This window comes from Sceloporus occidentalis, unplaced genomic scaffold, assembly GCF_023333645.1.
Source record: "Sceloporus occidentalis isolate IW3139 unplaced genomic scaffold, rSceOcc1.0.p SCAF_1, whole genome shotgun sequence".
In the NCBI taxonomy this organism is placed as follows: Eukaryota; Metazoa; Chordata; class Lepidosauria; order Squamata; family Phrynosomatidae; genus Sceloporus; species Sceloporus occidentalis.
The window spans coordinates 62,004,077-62,023,274 of NW_028316981.1; the positions used below are offsets into that span (position 1 = coordinate 62,004,077).

At 38.0% G+C, this 19,198-nt stretch overlaps 1 protein-coding gene across 8 annotated transcripts in view; it reads left to right on the plus strand.

Moving 5' to 3' along the window:
* The window catches only part of LOC149321477 (serine/threonine-protein kinase WNK2-like), a 155,823-nt gene that overhangs the window by 60,677 nt on the left and 75,948 nt on the right, over positions 1–19,198 (plus strand). For all 8 annotated transcript variants that reach the window (XR_016281050.1, XM_089522956.1, XM_089522947.1 and 5 more), the window contains exons 8-11: positions 3,752–4,040; positions 9,575–9,771; positions 12,832–12,984; positions 16,012–16,203. Coding sequence is in view for 7 of the 8 variants with exons in the window: in XM_089522956.1 (XP_089379082.1) it covers positions 3,752–4,040; positions 9,575–9,771; positions 12,832–12,984; positions 16,012–16,203 (831 nt within the window). In the remaining variant the exon portion in view is untranslated. The remainder of the gene's footprint in view (positions 1–3,751; positions 4,041–9,574; positions 9,772–12,831; positions 12,985–16,011; positions 16,204–19,198) is intronic.

The window sequence follows — 19,198 nt, forward strand, 5'->3', positions numbered from 1 at the left end:
AGCAAAAAATTATGTTGCTGACATTTCTATGATATTATAAAACATGGATGGCATCATGGTCAAAAATCTGGTGTTAGGATCTGCATGAGCCTTAGCATAATGTTGCTGAATGCAGGGCATGGCAACTTATATTAATGTGGGGCCCAGTTCTCCCTTCCCCATGTAGAAACTGCTGTACTAACTTTCAGTGGCAAATTGGAAAAAAAACACTCAGTAGAAAACTCTTGTTTTAAAAATGCTTTTGTAGTCCAATATACATGGGTACAAAATGACATACTGCCGCCGATATTACAGTTCGGGAGTGTGCAGTAACTACACGCTCCCAAACCCTAGTGTGCGTCGGCGCCACGATGATTGTGTGGCCCCACCCACAACGGGTGCACATTCATGACGTGTCCTGTGCGACACATCCAAACGGCGCATTGCACAGGACACATCGCTGCACCACTGGAGGGTGCTTATCACGCCTTAGCAGTAGGCCCTCCTTTTGGGCACGTGCATCATTGGCGCGGAAACCAAACGGCTACGCCAGCGATGCAGCGGAGAAAGGGGCCGCCCCTTTTTCCTCTTTAGTGCCGGGGTGTCTGTGGGCATGAAGCCCCAAGGACACCCCTTTTCTGGGCCACAGCATTTTGCCACTTCTCTGTGGCCTGGAAAAATGCCGGATTGAGGCCACAGGGTGCCGGTGAGGCTGCCCTAGCCCAATCCAGTGTGAAAAGGGGCGGCACAGACCCGCCCCTTTGGGGCTGTCTGTACAGCCCCGTAGTTTGCTGCAAATTTGGAGAGCAAACCAGAAAAAAAAAAAACTCCTTCAAAGCAAGGGTTTGAGTCTTTTTAACAATATTGCTGCTGACATTTGGCAGTGTATTTTGTTGCTAGATATCAGTGACATGGTTGGAGGATGCCTGTGGGCCACAGAAATGACACTGAAAGCTATGTAGGCCCTCACCATAAATATACTGCCTATTGCTGTATATTGCCACTGGAATCATTTGATGAGTTGTTTGGTTTAAATCCCCATAGTGTACCCTAGACTAGTCCTAATTATTTCAGCGATTCTGGCCTTGTTCAAATGCATTTGAAACCATAAGTGAATAACAATAATAGGTTCCTCCCATAAAAGCTTTTTACAACACATAGAAAATTAATGGAATTAATTTGACTGGTATATCAAGAGTTCTCAAGTGGACTGACCACAGTGTTGCTGTGTTAAGCACATATCTTGGTGAAATTGCCAGTAGAATGTATGGAGCAAATTCCAGATCAGTCTGTTAGTCATAGAGAGGCATCTGTAGGATGAAAGGAGCTCTGTGTATGTGCTCAGAACTGGACAAAAAGTTTTGGGTATCCTTCTATCTCTTCCACCAAGCTTTCTTTTATGAAAACAGGCTAACTTCTTTAACCAAGGCCCTACCAGCTGGCTAACAAGTATTTTACTGTTCTGAGTAGTAACTATAATATTTGGAGTAGATTTTATTGTATTTTTCTGTGCTGCAAGTGAAGGCTGATCCACCAGATTTTAAATCAGTGTATACATATTTTAAAAAGCTTAATTAGAATTCCCAAAATATTTCAAATTGAGTCATTTTGGTTTTGATCTTTCAGATCCTGCCGAAGGAGATCTAACAAATTACTTAAATTCACATATTTAAATTGATCAGGGATGGATCATTTCACAACATGGACCCTACCATAAATGTGGAAATGGTCAGATTGTTCTCTGTTTGGGTGGAAAAGAATAGTTAAATCTGACTGTGATTTAAGATTAAAAACAACATTTCCAAGTGATCTCTTGATATGGTGTCATATGGATATGTTTACATTGTCACTTATGTGATCTTGTATTTATTTTTATTTATGGGATTTATATTCCACCTTTCTCCCAAAATGGGATTCAGCATGGCTTACAATAATTCATAAAAATGAAACTAAAAAAAATTAATTACAAAAGTTAAAAAAAATAACAATAAAATAATATAGTATTAAAACATAAGTTAAGAACAGTGCTCATTTACATGTTGTAATCTCATAAACCTTAAAAGTAACACACTTTAAATAATGAGTCATCCTAGCTTTGGGTTCAAAGAGGGTGCATAATGTTATTGTTTTGGGGAAAAAACAGTAACAGTGTAATGGTTTGAGTGTTGGACCAGGCTGCATTCAGCTATGGAATATGCAAATCACACTCCCTCATCCTCAGAGGAACGCAATGACAAACCTCCCATGAGTAAATATTGCCAAGCAAAACATAATTACTTGTTGAATGTAAGGAGTTAACTGTCACTTGTTACTTCTAAGACATTGCTTTTGGGGAAATCCAGCACGTTCCCCCTATTTCAAGCATAATGTTTTAAATTTTAAAAATAAATAAAAATATTTCAGCTTCTGGAGAAATATGGAAGATATTGTGGTATAGCTATTAGAGTATTGGACTAGGGCCCCAGGAGACCAGAGTTCAAATCCCCACTCCATCATGGAAACCCACTAGATAAACCTGGGCACATCATGCTCTCAGCCTGAGAGAAACAACACCCACAGATACACCCGAACAAATCTTGCCAAGAAAACATTGTGATAGGGTTGGCATAAGTAAGAGTCAACTTAAAGACCCATAATGGTAACAAATCTGAAGAAGTAAGCTATAATTTATGGAAGCTGAAATAAATTGTTAGTTTTAAAGTGTTGCAAGGCTTATTCCCACTCTCTTTTTATGCTGAAACAGATTAACGTGGCTGTTTTAAACAATTACTAAAAAAAATTAAAAAAAGAACATGCTAATATTATGCCACTCTTGAGTAACATTAACAAGGTATTCATTAAAAATAACTAACATTAATTTCTAAAAAATAAGTAACAAATTAATTTTGAAAAATAAGATTCCATGTTCACCCATTTCCTAACTAAGTATTACTTGGTATTATAGTAATAATATTTAGTATAATAATATTGCTTAGTATTATAGTAATATTGCTGTTTTGTAAGGCCATACTTGGAACAGCTGCCAAATGGTATATTACAGCAAGGAAGCACTTGTTTCATGATCCATCTATTGAGATGTACATTATGTTTCAAAATACAGGAGCCTCAGATGCAAATTGGCATAAAACAAATGGTTAAATAGTGCAAGTTAAACATCCTTTGGTATCTATAGAGCTTATCTCTCAATGCACATTTTAATTAATTAATTAATTAATTAATTAATTTTCTATTTCTTTTTGTTGATAAATGTGCCACACAGGTAACCACTGCAGACTTTTGTCTTCAGAAGTAGTTTTCTCAAGCTGCATTTTAATTTGGAAATGTCTCACTTTAGTTATTCATGAAGCAGATACACAGGTTTATGTGAATTGTATGATTGCCAGATATGAATGCAGTATGTACTGGTTTTAATTATTCCTAGAAATGCCCCCTCCCTTTCAGCCATCTGTTACGTGTTGATGAGGAAAAAAATCCCACTAATGACTGATCTTATATGAAACTCGAGTGATCTTTAAATGAGAATTGTTAGGTTACATATATTCAAATAGAATAATGTTGCTCATTCAAATGCTTCCAGGTGTAAAATTACATTTATACTACCTGGACAAATGTTACATTTATTGAAATTTCTCTGGTTTTTTTTTTAAGGGAACAGATTAGTGGAACACATTATTTCAATTGTATCTTAAATCTCTTATGAAATTAATGTAGTGATTGAACCTGTGTATTAATGTGGATTCATGTTTAAGAATTTGTTCTGGCTTTCTTTCAGGTTGATGCTGGATTTTTTCATGAAAATGATGTTAAAATAGTTGCAAAATCAATACGTGACAGAGTAGCATTAATACAGTGGAGAAGAGAGAGGATATGGCCCATGTTGCAATCTGAGGATCAACGGGATCCTGAGAGTTTAGAAAAAGCAAAGGCCCCACAAGCACAACCAGTTCAGGTTACTTACCTTTCTCACACTGGTCACCATATCTTGTCAGAACCAGAAGAGCCTGAAGCAGACCAGCATCTTTCTCAACAGACTCTTCCCACAAGCATTACTTCACTTGCATGTAAGTCTTCTATTTGTGTGTGCTTGCTGTCAGTAAGAGAACTGCTTGCAGACTTCAACTGGCAAGACAAGCAAGACAGCCTCTGTTCCCACTTCAATTTCCTGCATGTGGTCCCAAAACCTGTTCCCTGAGATGGTTTTCAGGTAGCTTTTGTGGACTTCAGGGTGCAGGGGAAGGGAAGAGGTTTTCCACTCAGAATTGGAATTTTGTGTTGAATTAGATTTGAAGTTTAATTGACCAAGTGCTTTATGCATTAACAGTGAAGAATGGACATATATTAATTGAAGTGCAGTGGAGGACTGTGTGAGCTCTATTGCTCTGCCAGCACAATTGTGGACTGTACAGCAGGTAAATTAAGCTAAAAGAAGAAGAAAATAAGATTGGACTATGTAATCTGGTGCAAAACCCTATTTATTTTGTGAACAAAATAAAGAAGAGATCAGTTTTTAAAAAACTTGACTACTCAAGCATCTACATTAAACTATTTGGTGCTAAATACATTTGCTAACGTACAGAAGTGCATATTATGACTTGTATTGCCACTTCAGCAGCTACAGTAATCCATGTTCAGCTGTGCAGGTCTGCACATAAACCTTATGCTTGGGAACCAGTCAAAAGCCTACTGTTTCTGCCTGATTCTGCAAAAACACCTTCTTTTCTGCTAATTTTGGCCTAAGCAGTTTTTGACTGGAATGGACTCCCTCCCCACCATGGAAGCCATACAAAGAGGCAAGAAGTTTTTCTCTAAACATTTCAGTTGCCCCCGTACCATAGCTATAGACCGAAGTAGGAACTGTCTGAAATTCCAGATGTTGTTGAACTGCAACTCACAGCATTCTTCACCATTGGCCATGCTGCTGACAGTTCAACAATATCTGAAAGGCCACCCAATTACCACCCCTTCAGTAAAGCATCTGAGCTGTAAATAAATAAAGCATCTGAAATAGACCACTAACCAGCCTAAGAGAACTGTGCCAACTCCAAACTGTAATGGTTCGGTACCAAACTGTACAGGTTTGGGCTACTGTATTAATGAGCCAAAGTGTTTTTGACCAAGGCCTTACTGTTATAGGTTTCACTGGATTAGTTAACTATAACTTCCCGTTTTTGTAAAACCTATTTAAATTGACTTGAGAACCATATCTGAAACAGCTATATGCACCTTTAACTAAAATACTTTAAAACTCAAATAGTGCTCTTTGCTTCACTAAGGCATACGGATAATTTACTTTAACTGCTTACAAGACATAAGTGTATGTTTAAAAATAAATTGATGTCTGATCCACTACTTCCAATATTTTATTGTTGTACTTTATAACATCAGTATCATATGCTGTTTTGGATGCTTGAATAGTGCTTTCATTTCTAAAAGCCCTATAAATAATTTCCTTTACGCTGCCTGTGATATTCAAAGAGGGCAGAAACACAGATAAATAATTCAATATCTCTGTACAACATGATGAGCCATTAAAAAATAGAAGCTTGGCTTCGAGCTGCTGCTTTAACTTTGTATAGTTACATTCTTCCTCCACCTCCCTTTGTGGTTACAAATAATTTCTATAATGAGATTAGATTTATCTGCATTAGAAAGAACTCTGCATTATTACATGCCTAGAGTTTTGCTATAACTAGAGAGATGGGCAAAGCTGGAAGTGCCTCCCCACCACACAGAAAAAAAGGTTGAATGGATGTTGAGAAACTTTTAGAACTGAAGAGTAAATTCAAGCCTATGTGATGCAGAACTCAGTCTCCTAAAGTCGGAAGAAATTAACTTCCCAAATGTATGTATAAATCCAGTGATTAATCTGACTTTTTGGTTCCTATTAGAGTATTTATTTCTTAGGAAGTGAAGGAAGTTTTCTTTTGTAAAAAAATGCTTTATTTGAAAAGAATATAATACAGTAAGCCCTTGATATCCTCTGGGGTTTGGTTCCAGGACCCTTTGTGGATACCATAATCTGTGGATGCTCAAGTCCCATTAGATACAGCAGCATAATAAAATAGATTCTCTTATATAAAATACTAATATCATGGCTTGCTTTTTGAATTAAAAAAATACTTTCAAGCTGTGGATGGTTGAATCTATGGATGCAGAATCCATGGAAATGGAGGGCTGACTTTATTCTTTAAAATACCATAGGCATTTACAACTCCGTTTTAACATACTTTAGCAAACATACGATGGATAAAGGAGTGCACCAAGAAATTCTAGAAGTAAATCAGTATGTGCTTTGTAGTATGTGCAAAACCTTTGACTGCATAGCTCACGAAAAGCCACAGAATGCTCTCAAAGAATTGGGAGTCTCAATACATTTGATAGTCCTGATGAGAAATCTGCACTTAGAACAAGAGATCACTGTATGAACAGAATATGGGAAAGCAGAATGGTTCCCAATTGTCAAAGGAAGTCAGGCAAGGGTACATTCTGTTACCCTATTTGTTCCACTTGTATGCAGAAAATATTATATGACAAGCAAGTTTGGACTCAGAAGAAGGAAGTGTGAAGACAGGAAGAAGGATCGTCAATAATCTAAGCTATGCAGTTGACACCATACTACTAGCGGAAAACATCAGACTTGGAACAATTACTAAGGAAAGTTAAAGAAGAAAATGTGAAGGGAGGTTTACTATTGAATATAAAGAAAACAAAAATAATAACTAGAGAGGATTTACATAAATTCAACCTAGATAATGAGGAAATTGAAATAGATTTCCCTTATCCTGGACCAAACATTGATCAGAATGGAAATCAGAAGACTAGGAATGGGAGGGGAAGCTATGAAAGAACTGGGCAAGATCCCAAAGTGTAAAGATATATGACTGAATTCTCTCTGGAAGCCAAGATGACAAAACTGAGACTGACATACTTTGGCCACATTATGAGAAGGCATGACTCAAAAGACAAAAAAGCTAGGAAAGGTGGAAGGAAGCAGAAAGAGAGGAAGCCTGCATGCCAGATGGATAGATGCAATCAGGGAGGTCATGGGTCTAAACCTACAGGACCTGAGCAGAATGGTAGAAAATAGGGTGTCTTGGAGATGTCTCATTCAAAGGATCACCATGAGTCAAGTTAAGACTTGAAGGCAGTTAACAGCATAGTAAAACTATAACTTTTACGAAGATGCTAATTATAAAGCTGTGGATTGAAGAAATCCATTCAGCATAGAGCTATCAATAGCTGCATGCTATCTCCAGGGCAGGAGACTGCATGACCAAATACCAGTTGATGGGAGAGAAATAGCAAAAGAGTGCTGTTTGTTGCTCCCATGTCCTACTCATGGTCCTTATTCAGGCATCTGGTTAGTCTTGGTGAGATGCTGGGTGAGACAGCCTTTGGACTTCTTATGTAAACTTTGTCTATCATAAAAGTACTCTTGGTTTGGCTAAAAAAAAACCTGTACACACAAGTATATTATAGGGTTTTTCTGGACTTCAGTGAACACTTTTAGAAGCTATAATGGACCTCAAGCAGACGGGGCAGAAGGAGTGGCCAGAGGCTGCCCCCGGCCCTGATCCAGGCTGCTGCCACAGTCCCGTATGGGACACCAGCAAAGAGTGGACTCTATCTGTTCCTTTTGCAGCCAGCTTTTCCCAGCCGGGCATGCTGTCCATGCAGCTTCTGGCTGCTCTGGGGGCATGCAATGTCTAAACAACACATCCCCAGAGCAACCAGAAGCCGCACTTTACTGTCCATATATTGTCTGCCACTCTGCTGTACAGGAGGCATAACTGAAGTTAAATTGTGTATTTGTTCAGATCATAACAGACACTTACAACAGGAAAGGACCCAGTGTGGTGCAGTGGTTTTACTGTTGGGCTAGGAATTTGTGAAACCAAGGTTCAAATCCCTGTTCAGCCATGAAAACCCACTAGGTGACTTTGGGCAAACTCTCTCAGCCTCAGAGGAAGACAATGGTAAACCACGTCTGAATAAATCTTGCCAGGAAAATCCTAAGGGTTGCCATAAATCAGAGCTGACTTGAAGATACATAAGAATAACAACAGTAAAGAACTTTCTATACTGCTGTTGCACATAAGGGAGTATATCCAAATTACTTTAGTTAATGCAGTTTTTGTATACACTTGCTCTTTAACATCACTAACATTTTTATTTATTCAAAACCAGAAGTAAACTATCAGTTCATGCTGTCTGTATGCAAGCCACAATCCAGTGGTCCTGGTAGGCTTCTCTCTCTCTTTTTTTTTATCCCATGAGCAAAGGAAAGATGCCAGATTTACAAATGCCCAATTTCATTCAAAGCATTGAGTTTTATAAAATAGATCTAGCAGTGTCAGTGTGGGTCACACTAATAAAGGTTGCTGGAACCTCTAAATTCAGCTAGATTTACAGTGATTTCTTTTAAAATATAAGAGGTAGGTGAATAACTGATTTGAATTGTAGAAGGAATATGTAAATGGAGTGCTGAGAAATGTCCTCCACACATCCTTTCTACAGTTTACATATTGGCTCCCCAAATACTGAAATCAGTAGCAATCTGATTTTAGCATACTAATATGTTTCATTCATGTATATTTGGCTGTTTGGAATTTGCAGTAGTAACACAAAAATTGAAAAATTTAATCCAGTGTGTAGACATTTAGAGAACAAAGGGTCTTTTTATATATCTAGAAATATAATCTGTATAAAACCTGACTCGGGTCCAAGCTATTTCGCAGACTGCATCTCCCTCTATGATCCAGCCCAGGCCCTGAGATCCTCTGGAGAGGCCCTTCTCTCAGTCCCACCCTCATCACAAGCATGGTTGGTAGGGACACGAGAGAGGGCCTTTTCTGTGGCTGCCTCAGGACTGTGGAACTCCTTGCCCAGGGAGGCCAGAATGCCCCCCTCCTTATTGGCCTTCTGCTGACAGGTTAAAACCTTTGTGTGCAGGCAGACTTTTTAAAATAGAATGCTCTTAAAGAACTGGCTTAGGGTGTTGTTTCATTTTAAGTGTTTAAAATTTTACCTTTATCTGTATTTTTATTCTTTTATCTATTTTAAATATAGTAAATTTAATTCTTTTTTAATATATCACTTTTCTATGTTTTAACTGTATTGTTCTTTTAACATTGTGAGCCGTTCCGGGTACCAGTTCTGGGAAAAGAGCAGGATAACAACAACAACAACAATAACAACAACAACACAGTGTTAATACTTCTGGATTCTGGATGCAAATTTTTCTGGATAAAGGATAATTATTTCCAGCATATTGCTAACATTACAACTTTAGGACTTGTTTTGCAAGCTAAATAATGTATTCATTTTACAGCACGAGGAGTTGCTGGCTGCTGCTGTACAGTCACACAATCCACATAATGCCAATTGCAGACACAACAGGCACTGCAAACATTTTATTCCAGTGTTGCAAAATGGCTGCTACACCTGTGCTACTGTTTTGAGATTGGGGATGAGATACATTATTTCTTAAATGCATTGTTTAATTATGCATTATTTAATTATTAAATTAAGAGTCATAACTTTGATTTTTTTTTAAAAAAATGGCACCCGTAACTTTTTATTTTTTATTTTTCAGCTGATAGCACATTTGACAGTGGTCAGGGATCTACAGTGTATTCAGATTCCCAGAGCAGTCAGCAAAGTGTCATTTATTCCTCTATGCCTGAAGCAATACCTCCTGCTATTCAACGGGTTTATAGCCCACCTCTCAGTGAAAACCAAGCTTTGCCGCATGGTCTTCAGCAACTGGGACCCTACCAGCAGCCTTCAGTAGTAAGTGTAATAGCTATCCTAAAACATTTAATATTTCTGGGGCTTCCCATATAACCTTACTGGAAAATAAATAAATACTATCTTTTCATGATTCCAGGCTCTGCATTTGTACTCCTCCCCCTCCCCCATGCATGAATTCATGCCATAAAACATATGACTTCTACGGTGCATTCTTTCTTTTTACATAATGAATTATTTCATTTGTTGTGTTTTCTTGCCATCTATATAGCCACGTATTATTGTTCCTTCATTTGGTCAAGAACCTTTGAGGTCAGATATTTCTTCCAGCTGTGCTAAAGTCCAAACAGCTGTTCAGTACCTTTGTAGCTCTGTCCCAGGATTTAATCCTTCACAGAGACGAAGAAGCACTTCTGTTGTAGAAGTTCCAAAATCTAACAACCAGTACCTAGAAAGGCATCCATACTTTCTCTCATGTTCCTTTTACAACAATTTTGGCCAAAAGAAATTAATGGAACTGACACAAGAAGAGGAATTACAAGCAGTTGAACATAAACCTTTGATTCTTTCCAATGACAAAGCTGGCACATGCCTTGTATGTGACTCCTCAGAGACCACTGGGACACAGTGCTTCTGTACTAACAAGTATTTGTTATCTATGATGCCAAGCAGTTCCTGTAGCTGTCGTCGCCATAGTGATTCAGCGGTAGCATTGACACCAAATGTGATGCCTTTTGCAGCAGAACTGCAGGGATCAAATCTAAAACCATTGCAAGAAAAAGATGAATCAAGTGAATCACAGCTACTAGGATTACAGAAGTCTTCAAATTCTGCTGAACTGATGCTCATTAAACCTTCTTGTCATGAATGTTTGGCCCGTCTCCTTCATGCTGGAGCAGATCTGAACAAAACTGAATTATTAATGCCGCTCAAATGTGCCATACATAGTCCTTCTTTCCTCTCTGATAATCTAAAGACCAGCTGTATATCTCAAACGCTTCATGAAGAAAATAAGCCTGATGAGTCAACTTCAGACGTTACTTTATTAAGTGAATCTTTGCAGCACCTAATTAATTCACAATCCCACACTGCTCCTGTGGGAACATCATACGTCATGAGAAAAGCCCTGTGTTTAGAGTTTATTTCCAAGACAGCCAATGTACCTGAACATATACAGTCCTGTCACAAACTTAGTCCAGATAAAACTTCATTGATACAGTATGGCAACTGGATTCAAGCTGGGCAAAGCCCTGTGAGCAGCCTAGCTAATAAAAAATATGGCAGTAATGTGGTAGGTAGAAATTCTTGCTCCCTTCTCCACTTAGAAGTATGAACACCTCCAAGAATGATACTCAATGCATCCTTTTTGACCCGGAATGACTTCCATTCCTTTAGAAAACTCATACTTTCCCTGCTTTCCCCTTGTTTTCAAAATGCTTGTAATAGACCTAAAATGTACTTAGCATGGATGGTCCCATGTATTCCACAGTCACCTCACTGTCTTAATCCAGAAAGAGGAAAATGTGCCCAATATCAGTGTTTACAAGACTGCTAGAACAGCTGTTGCTGTTATTGAAGCAGTTTTTCATATAATACACTATTTTTCAGGTTTTATTTTACTGGTAACTTGTTGCTTCTTCAAATGAAACTATTCGGCTTTGCAGGAGGGTAACAAATTCAACATATAGGGTGCTATGATCCATTCCAATCTTTATTTCTAATTTGATTCTCATTTGTAAGGAATGAACATGGCACTTGTGGTAGCTAATAAAGTAAAATATTATTTCATAAAAGAAGTATTTGCTTAACATTTAGTTGCTTGAACATTATTTTATTGTCCTAAAGCCAACTGCTAGTCCCAGCCACAGTAGAATCAATGAGCTTTACATAAGTGTTGACTTACCATCCAGCAGTTGATTAAGTAGATCTATTCTAGTACGGACTAACAATTAGATTTAGTCCACTAAATCATAGTTTGATTTTCCCCCTCTCTCTTTTCAGTGTATGGTATTAAAAAAGTTTAGTGAAGCTTACTGGCTTATTAAAATAACAATCTTTGGATATCTGGGTGTGTCATTTGTCTTTCCTATCCTCTAGGGTTCCTAGCTGCTCAGTCTAGACTACACAGTTTTTCCTGTAATTCCATATAAAAGCCCCAACAAGATTATTTAGTAGTCTGTAGCTATATAAGATCATAGAATCATGGAATCATAGAGTTGAAAGAAACCACAAGAACCATCCAGACCAATCCCCTGCCATACAAGAACTCACAATCAAAGCACCCACAACAGATTTAAAGCAAAGATGGGGGAAAGTGTGGTGCTGTAAATTTGCTGGGCTTCAGCATGTATGACAGCATAGTTGAACGTAAGAGATGATGGGACTGGGGGTCTAATACCTGGAGGGGCCCAGTTCCCCCAGTCTGCTTTAGAAACTTTTTTTATTCCACAGCTTTTCATTCAGCATTCCACCATTTTCTGCTCATAATTTGCATAGTCTATGAATTGATAGAGAACAGCATTTTGCTGAAAGGCTTTCTAATGCTAATACATTAAAAAAATTAAATTCAAAAATGTTTTTATATGTGGAGTCATTCATGTTTCCTATTCCTGGTGTATGTATTAGATCAATGTGTGCATGCTCAGAAATGGGGGAAAAGTTTATTACTAGGTTATGACTTGCCTTTCCCAAATTTTTAAATTACATTGCTACAGCTTTCCTTTCCATGTGAACATATTCTATTTTTAATGATTTTTTTTTTCATAATTGCGTAAGCTGTTCAGGTATTGCGCTCCACTGTGATAATTATGGCAATATATACTTTACTCAAACAACATTTGTCAGATCATCTTAATTTGAATTACTATTATGCAAAGGGATCTTGTGAGACTTTTAAAACTAATTGGACAAAAGATGTTGTAGCATTAGCTTTCATAGACTGATTCTACTTTGTCAGATGCATAGTGAACCTTGCTTCTTGAACAGCTACACAATTGCCGCTGGGGCTGTGATCTTCTGTTATCTTCACATTGCAGTCAATAATCCTAGCAGGATATAATTTTCTAAAGTAATCAGCGTGCCTTTTCTCTCACTGTCTTTCAGCCTGGACTTCCAGTGGTTCAGGCTCCTCCTGCTGTTGTTTCTCAACGACCACAACATTACCAAGAACCAGCAATCCCCTTCCCCGTGGTCCATCCCACCTCAGCTACCCCTGTGCAGATGAGACCACCACAGCCTGTCTTAGCCAGCCAACAGGTGAGAACCTCTATTTTCCAGCATTAGGGAAATGCACTGAATAAATCTAGGGGATTTTTAAAAAGCTTGTATGTAATAGTGAATACACTGAAAGCTTTATTAGCAAATCTTCAAATGCAGTGTTTGAATTTAAATTTAAAACAACTATTACGCATGTCCTGGTGCGTAACCTGTACTCGGGACAAGAAGCCATTGTTAAGACAGACTGTATAGACACTGAATGGTTTCCAATCAGCAAGAAGGTCAAGCAAGGTTGCATTTTATCACCCTGTGCTGAATTTATGACTTGTAAGCTGAATATATTGTACATAAAGCAGAATTAGATAAGGAAGAACAAGGTGTGAAAATTGGAGGAAGGAACATCACCTATTCAAGGTATGCAGTTGACACCATATTGCTAGATGAAAGTGACAAAGACTTGAGATGATCATTGAAGAAAATAAAGGAAGAAAGTAGAAAGGCAGGTTTTGAGTTGAACATTAAGAAAACAAAAATAATGACCACAGGTGATATACATAATTTTAAATTACAATGATAACATTGAAATAGTTTAAGATTTTCCATATCATGGCTCAATAGTTAATCAGAGCAGAGAATGCTATCAAGAAATGAGAAAAAGTCTAGGACTTGGAAGTTCATGGAGGAACTGGACAAGATCATGAATGCTAAAGTCATCATGGTCCATTGTATAGTATTTCCCATTTTTATGTATGAAAGCTGGACAATGAAAAAAACTGATAGAACGAACGTCAACTCAAATATGGTGCTGGAGAAGAGTTCTACTAAAAGGTTCTGCTAAAAAGAAATTAATGGGTCCTAGAGCAAATCAAATCTGAACTCTCCCTGGAAGAAAGATGACTAAATTGAGACGGCCATACTTTGGGTATATCATGAGAAGACATGATTCACTAGAAAATACAATAATTCTTGGTAAGGTAGAAGGCAGCAGAAAGAGAGGAAGACTGCATTCTAGATGGATAGATTCAATCAAGGAAGCCACAGGCTTGAGTCTACAAGACCTGAACAGGGCAGCTGGGAATAAGGAGACTTGGAAGTCTCTTAGGGTCATCATAAATCAAAATTGACTTGATGGCAGCTAACAACAACAATAAATTAGGCATGTGTCAGTTCATCTGTGATATGTTAAATGAGTGAGAGAACTACAGTCCTCAGTTTTTCTGCAAAGATTAATTTGGTAACCACTTGGAAGAAAAATTCACTCATTCATTCGTTTCCGGGCCCAGTACAAGGTGTTGGTTATTACCTTTAAAGCCCTAAATGGCTTGGCTCCAACCTATCTTCAGGACCGCTTCCTTCCATATAATCCACCCTGAGCACTCAGGTCCTCTGGGAGGAATTTGCTGCAACTCATAAAAACTAGGTTGTCTGCTACCGCCCAGAGGACTTTTCAGCAACTGCTCCCAGATTATGGAATGGCCTGCCGGATGAGATCTATCACATTACCACCTTAAACAGCTTCATAAAAGCTATTAAGACAGATCTCTTCTGGCAGGCATTTCCTGAATAGATACCCAGTCACCAACAAAGCCTAACCTGCTAACCAGCCATACCTGGCCAGACCCTGACTTTTGCTGTTGTTATTACTGTTATTATTGTTAGGTTATTACTTGCTTATTTGTTTATTATTCTTAAATTATGTTTTAAATTGTAAACAGTTTAATTCTATTTTAAGGGGAGTGGGATTCTGGGATGTAGGAATGTATGTTTTAATGCTATAAGCCACCCTGGTTGTGTTCACAGAGGGGCAGGATAAAAATAACTTTTATTATTATATTATTATTATTCACTCAGAACATCATGCCACTGTCATTATGAAGTCTGGGGAAGTATCCAGCATTGTACTTGATCAAGTTCTTGGGATCCTTCTCAGTTGTTGTATCCTAATGATGTGGACAGCACACTTGAATCAGGGACATTCATCTTCTAACCTTCTTTTTTGCCCTGCCCAAATTCCTTTCACTATAGATTTACAGTGGTCAAGAAGGGAGGGAGACTATCCTGTCCAATGCCAGGTCATTGCTATGAAGTGTGCCATTTACTTTATTACTTACCTAAGCATCTGAAACATTTTAGCCTCATTCCTCAGATGAAAAATATATGTTTCAATTTATATATGCAAATGTGTATGAATTAAAAAGAAGATAGTCACTGACCACAGGGCAGGCTTTAGGGAGGGAGTAACCAGTGGTGCCACAGGTCGTGATGACTCAAATCCCCATCTCTTTCCTTGATGGAATGACAACTTCCAGGGCTAGATAGGGAGGGGAAAATATGGGCTGGTTGATGTCATAATTCACCAATTGCCAAAGCCCCACCAGCACAAGAAATGAGATGAAGCACAAGGTGCTGGGCACACAGAACTGAATCTGTCACACCGGGACACACATACACTCCATCATATCTGGTGATGCAGTGGTTAAATGCTGGTACTGCAGCCACAAGGTTGTGAGTTCAAAGTTTCTGATTAGTAGTGTTTTCCTGTTACCTCCTTCAAATAGTGGTTACATCATTCAAAAGAAACCATGATATTAAGCCAAGTTTGTGTAATCTACCAAAACTGAGCATGATGCTATGTTTACTCATCCAGTGATTAATTTCCTTCCTTTGAATGTCTGGAGGAGCAAGGGAATGCACAAATAGGCCATAAGCTTGGCTTATTAAGCCAAAATACAATTGCCAAGGTTGAACTACTAAAGTGTGACTCATGTTGCATCTAGATTATTGTATTTCAAACATTGAAGGTGGTGTGTAGAGCAGGTGTTGCCCATACTAAATTATTATTATTATTATTATTATTATTATTATTATTATTATTATTATTCCTCCTCCTCTTTTTAAAGTGTCCTGCCATCATCTTAGATTAGGACTGTTTTCCGTGTTTATTTGCTCTGTGCTCAAATGATCATTCTGCTCACATCCATATTGAGCTATTAGATAGTTCTTGTGACAAATGAATAATGTTTCTATCTTTCTTTTTGTCCTGTGCATTTCTTTTCTCTTTACCAGCATTCCATCCCACCTCCATCACCTCTACCCCAAGTTATCGCCAGCCAGCCTATTTGCCCAGTGCAGCAGCCTGCACCTCAAATGCTACCCCAGTATCAAACTCCCACATCTCAGATGGCAGCTACCAGTACACCATTGGCACCTCTGCAAATTCCTCCTGTGCAGCCACTTCCATCTGTCCCTCCTGCCCAGGTAAATTGACCTCAAGAGTTCAGTAAAGATCTTCATTCTGTTACAAATACTTTATGCTGATAGAACTTAATCTTTGCAATTATTGTATACCAATTTTCCATTTGTGACTTATTAAAACTCAGAAAATTCACTAATATTTTTTGTTATTGTTTATTAGTACTGTGCATAAAATAAATAGATCAGTTTACAACAACTGAAGTGGATACATCACTGTCTGGAGGCTTATAGTTTAGATATTGTTCCAAAAGGGTAAAAGGGCAGAATATGCAAAGGATGTTCAGTTGGCCCTCCACATTTGTGGACCTGACATTTGCAAATTTGATTTATTCATGATTTTGATTAACATGTTCTTTCTAGTTCCTCCAGCACAACTCTGCCAGAAGTTGACCATAGAGACATACTGGAGGACCAGCAGATCCCTAGAGAAAATACTTTTATAGGTATTTGTAGGTTCTCCTGTGCAATTCTGTGGTCAACTTCTGCTGGAGGTTGGCCTTAGAGTTGCACTGGATGACCTTGAGAGGTGTTCTCTCAGGTAAAAAAAAGTTTTATTTGCGTTTTTGTTTGTTTGTTTGTTTGTTTTTTCATTTTCATGTGGGTCCTGCACCCCTAACCCCAGCAAATGTGAAGGGCCTGCTGTAATTTATAAATAGCAAATGGTTGGAAGTTTCCTTTTTCTCTCTTTAAAACTGGGTGTGCGTGTACATAGTAAACAGAAAAATACTGAAGCAAAAATTTATGACTAATTATATTCATAGTTTCTTTGGAATGTAGGTTATTCATTTACTGAAATCCAATGTATTTTTTTTTTCATTTTATTGAGTACATCTCTTTCCAAGATAAAAAAATACATTGGTCACTTAGTATCACCTGAGGTTTGGTTCCAGGACCCCTCTGGTACTGTTGTTTTCTAAACAACAGAATAGAGTATAAGGAACTCCTTCTTTGCCTCATAAAACTCACACTCAGTTCTAACTCACGGATCTGAGATCTGCGTCCTCGAATATCTGCAGAAGGGCAACCTTCGCTATTTCCAATAGTGTGCATACCTGGCGCACGCCCCATTGAAGCCTATGAATCTTGAATATGTGCGTGGAGGGGTTTCAGAATGGATCCCCCGCAAAAACAGAGGGCCAACTGTACTTGGAGATTTTTCAGAAAAAAATAAGAACTAAACAACAGCCATTAGAAAATCTGTATAAGCATCCCTTGTCTTTATATTCAGGTCCTTTTGGAGAAAGGCTGTGTATTCACATTACCATTCAAGGTTAGGCTGAGAGGTTCCAGTAGGAAAAAAAATCCAATTGTTTAACATCCATAGGGATAACTATTTGCATAGGTAGTTATGTAAGCAGTAGATCTCAAAAACATGAATGCCAGAGGTTTCAGACAGCATTTTTCATTTAATGACATCTTTATTAATTGTTTGTTTTCCCCATACCTGAGTATAATTTCATGTACATGGCAGTTGCATCACTAGGTTTAGTGTCACCCAATGCAGTAACTCATGGTGTCACCCCCTCCACTGACTTCTTCCTATATCACAACATACAGAATCCTTAATAATGTTCTTGGTATTAATGTTACTCATACATTGTAATTTCTATATATCACTGAATCAAATGCCAATAGTTGTGAAATAAACAACTAGCAAAATTAAAATTGTACCTTTAAATTACAACATTGTACACACAGAATAAATGTGTTTACATATGTATAGTTTCATGTGGTCCAAGTAAAAATTTGGTAAAATGTGCTGTTTTTAAAGAAAATTTTACAAAAGAATTTTTAAAAATTATAGATTAAAAATAATTTTTGTTTAAGAATTGAAATTTTATTTTTTTAAAAAAAAATCTGGGGCATCACTTTTGTCCTTTACTGAGCCTCAACCCACTCACAACATCTCCAAAAGCAGTTTGAGGTGCAGTGGTGTCACCACCAACCTTTTAGTGTGTCACCTGGTGCAGTACGCACCCCCCCACACACACACACACACACACACTTCCCACACACCTAATGGTACATGGTATGTGTGTGTCTTCAAGACACCTGTCAGTTTATAGCAACACCATGAATTTTCATAAGGTTTTCCAAGGCATGGAATATTCAGAAGTTGTTTTACTAGTTCATTCCTCTGAAATATAGTCTAAAGAGCCTGGTATTCATTGGTGGTTTCCCAAGCAAGTACTAACCAGAGCTGATCATGCTTAGCTTCCAAGATCAGAAGTCAAGCCTCTTTAAGACCTGATTTTAGGAAATAAAGATGACGATGGATCATCACCATCACCAGCAACAACTAAAAACTTCAGTATATGCACATTCATGGGTGGGGGACATAGTTTGATGGCAGGCATAAGTTGAAAGCTGAGGTTCCTAGCTTTAAGAACACAGACAATGGAAGATAATAGATTTTATACTCTTCAAGATCCCTTCCCATGAGCACTGTGAGTGGAGGGTTCTGGTGTGCTTCTTGGCTTAGATTGGAAACTAGAACTATCAATGAGCTAAATCCAGATTGCCTTCTGTACTCCCCTCTCTTTGTCCTGGTGTTTCCCTTATATGGTGTTGTTTTGAAATGTGTTGCAGACACATTGTCTAGCTTTTGTTTACTGTAGTTGGATGTCTGGACCACTAGATCACTTGGGACCTGTCAATCTTACCTTGCCCTCCTCTCCATTGGTGTAAATCAGCTCAATTCAGTTCATGATTTGGCTGAATTGTTTGCATAGATCTAGTTAAAAAGTAAATATCCATCCCAAAGAGATGATTAAAAGAGAGATAGTGAGAACAGGAGTTAGCAACAAGGTTTTACCATCTCTGAAGAGATGGTATTGTTTATTTTCCCTTTTCTGCATTAGCTTTTAATTTGCCTGAACTGTTGTATTGCAAGCTGTCACAGGACCAATGAATTCTAGTTAATAGTGATACCTTTGCATTTTATTTTTCTGCATGATAGGCAAATTATGACTCCCCTCCTTTTTTTGAGCTCTAGCTA